We start from the raw sequence: 2,012 nt of genomic DNA on the forward strand, positions 1-2,012 counted from the left end.
TGGCTGATCTGTTTTATTTATTTTTCATCTTTTTTGCAAGTTGCAGCCTCAAGAAAATAATTTTTTTTTTTTTATTCAGCTAAATTTGTGTCCATGCAAATCAACTAAAAAGGAAAAAAAATATTTTTTCTCTTTTAATTTTCATACAATATATCAACAGAGAAAGAATGATGGTAGATTGTACATCTTTTCATGGGGTTTGGATCGTTATTGTTTATTCTGGAGTGTTGATGGTAGCCACTTCAATATATTGCCTCTGATTAATGTTGACGTCTTTCTGGTGATTTACCAGTACGGTTTGATTCAGTACATAAACTTGGAGTATGTGGGGCATTTCTTTCGGGTTTTGGGGGAGTGTGGACACAAGCTGGGACACACCTCACCCAAAGTGATGGTCTCCAAAACTCCATCTACACAGCTAGGTCTGTTGGCGTGGCGTGACCAAGCATATGGTTAGAAACACTATCACCCCCTTCAGATACAAGTACACTGACATTTAAAGAAAAAAACAAAACAAATGAAAACAAACAAAAAAAAAAATCAAAAAAAAAAAAAAATCAAAGCAAAACATTTATTTTTCATTCGAAAAGGGCTTCTGTAGAACTCGTTTAGCGGTTCCCAGTACTGACCCCCATGGCTTCGAATTGGATGAAAACCTGGAACTGACAGATTCCTCGTGCTAAGGAGTTCATTCCAGCTTCCTCCAAACAACAACAACAACACCAGGCAATCCCGGCCGCCAGGCGCTTGCAACACGCTTCGCCATGTGCACAATGTGCGCGACGTTTTTGCTCAAAACACAGGATCACGTTTGCACCCCTAGAAACAGGCTCAGAAGACACAACATCAAGCATGCAGTGTAACCGGGGGGCGTGACCTGTAATCGCAACACTGGCTGCTACAACAACGCTATCAGTCCACACGCTGCTATGATCGAGAGAAACTGTCCAGTGAGGATTGGGAAGCTCTTCTTGTCAGTGGGGCCAGAGTAGGGTCCACCAGTGAGGAAGGAGGAAAGAGCTTGAACCAGCCAATCACCATGTTGGACAGGTCCAGCTCGTCTAACAGTATCTGAACTGCTCCCATGAATGATTTATGGTCCATACGTCCATAGTCTCCCCATACTATGACCTGCAGGGAGGAACACAGAAAAAAGAGTTTTACTCCAAGTATAGATTTTGTGAAAATGTGATGTTATACGAGAACTGACTGCGAGTTTCCACTTTAATTACTGACTTAACTTACCTGTAAAACCTTTCCTCCCGGACTCTCCTCAAACGGCAGTTGCTGCTGGTAAAGAGGATCCAAGGTTTTTCTTGCTACTTTTGTTTTCTTTTTGGCTATGCAGACTCCATTTTCCAAAAGGTAGACCTTGACATATGGTGCTGAGAGGACAGGAGAGGAGATGTTACAACTTATATTACTCATTATTTATTAACATTTTACTGCCTATAATAATGAAGCTGAAATTACCTGGCAGTGACTTGGAACCTGGTTTTCCCACAAGACCACGGGCTCTAATGACCTCTACCTCCAGTGCTCCTTTCTTCTCCACCATGCCTATCTGGATGTCACCTGAACAGCAAATATAATGATTAAATATTTTATAGTATATGAGGAACAAAATCACTCACAATTACCAAATTACCAAGTGAGTGTATTGAATGAAGGGATTCTTGTTCTCACCCATAGGTGGAGTAGCCAATGTCTGTCGTCCAACCAGCTGGGCAGGACCAAGACCATCCAGGAAGTCACTGAACTGGGCATCTGAGGAGAGCCGCACCCCAGGGAAGATGAGGCTGAAACAGAGAAACACACACATTTGTTACCACAGAAGTTAAGTAGGGTAGTGTAGATTAAAGACCATGCTTTAGGGCAAGAGGGTGGCTGTGATTATTAAATGTCAAAGGGATTAGAAAAAGTGAAATCTGATATGAGTAATCAAATTAAGTTTTGAAATGTTGGCAGTGTTTGCTGTGTAACTGCTCCCAGTAAAACATGAGTAGGAGCTT

The 2,012-nt window shown here is 41.7% G+C and overlaps 1 protein-coding gene across 1 annotated transcript; it reads right to left on the reverse strand.

Annotated features, from left to right (window-relative positions):
- Positions 1 to 7: 7 nt before the first annotated feature.
- LOC111646916 (regulating synaptic membrane exocytosis protein 3-like) lies at positions 8 to 1,799 on the reverse strand (the record flags this gene model as incomplete). Its single annotated transcript, XM_023396501.2, has 4 exons — positions 8 to 1,131; positions 1,246 to 1,385; positions 1,474 to 1,575; positions 1,687 to 1,799. Coding segments are annotated over 4 exons (559 nt in total), but the record flags the coding sequence as incomplete, so codon positions are not given.
- Between the last annotated feature and the right edge of the window lie 213 nt (positions 1,800 to 2,012).

Source organism: Seriola lalandi, unplaced genomic scaffold (assembly GCF_002814215.2).
Source record: "Seriola lalandi dorsalis isolate HSWRI2012SDOR001 ecotype SW California unplaced genomic scaffold, Sedor1 jcf7180002034087, whole genome shotgun sequence".
Taxonomy (NCBI): domain Eukaryota; kingdom Metazoa; phylum Chordata; class Actinopteri; order Carangiformes; family Carangidae; genus Seriola; species Seriola lalandi.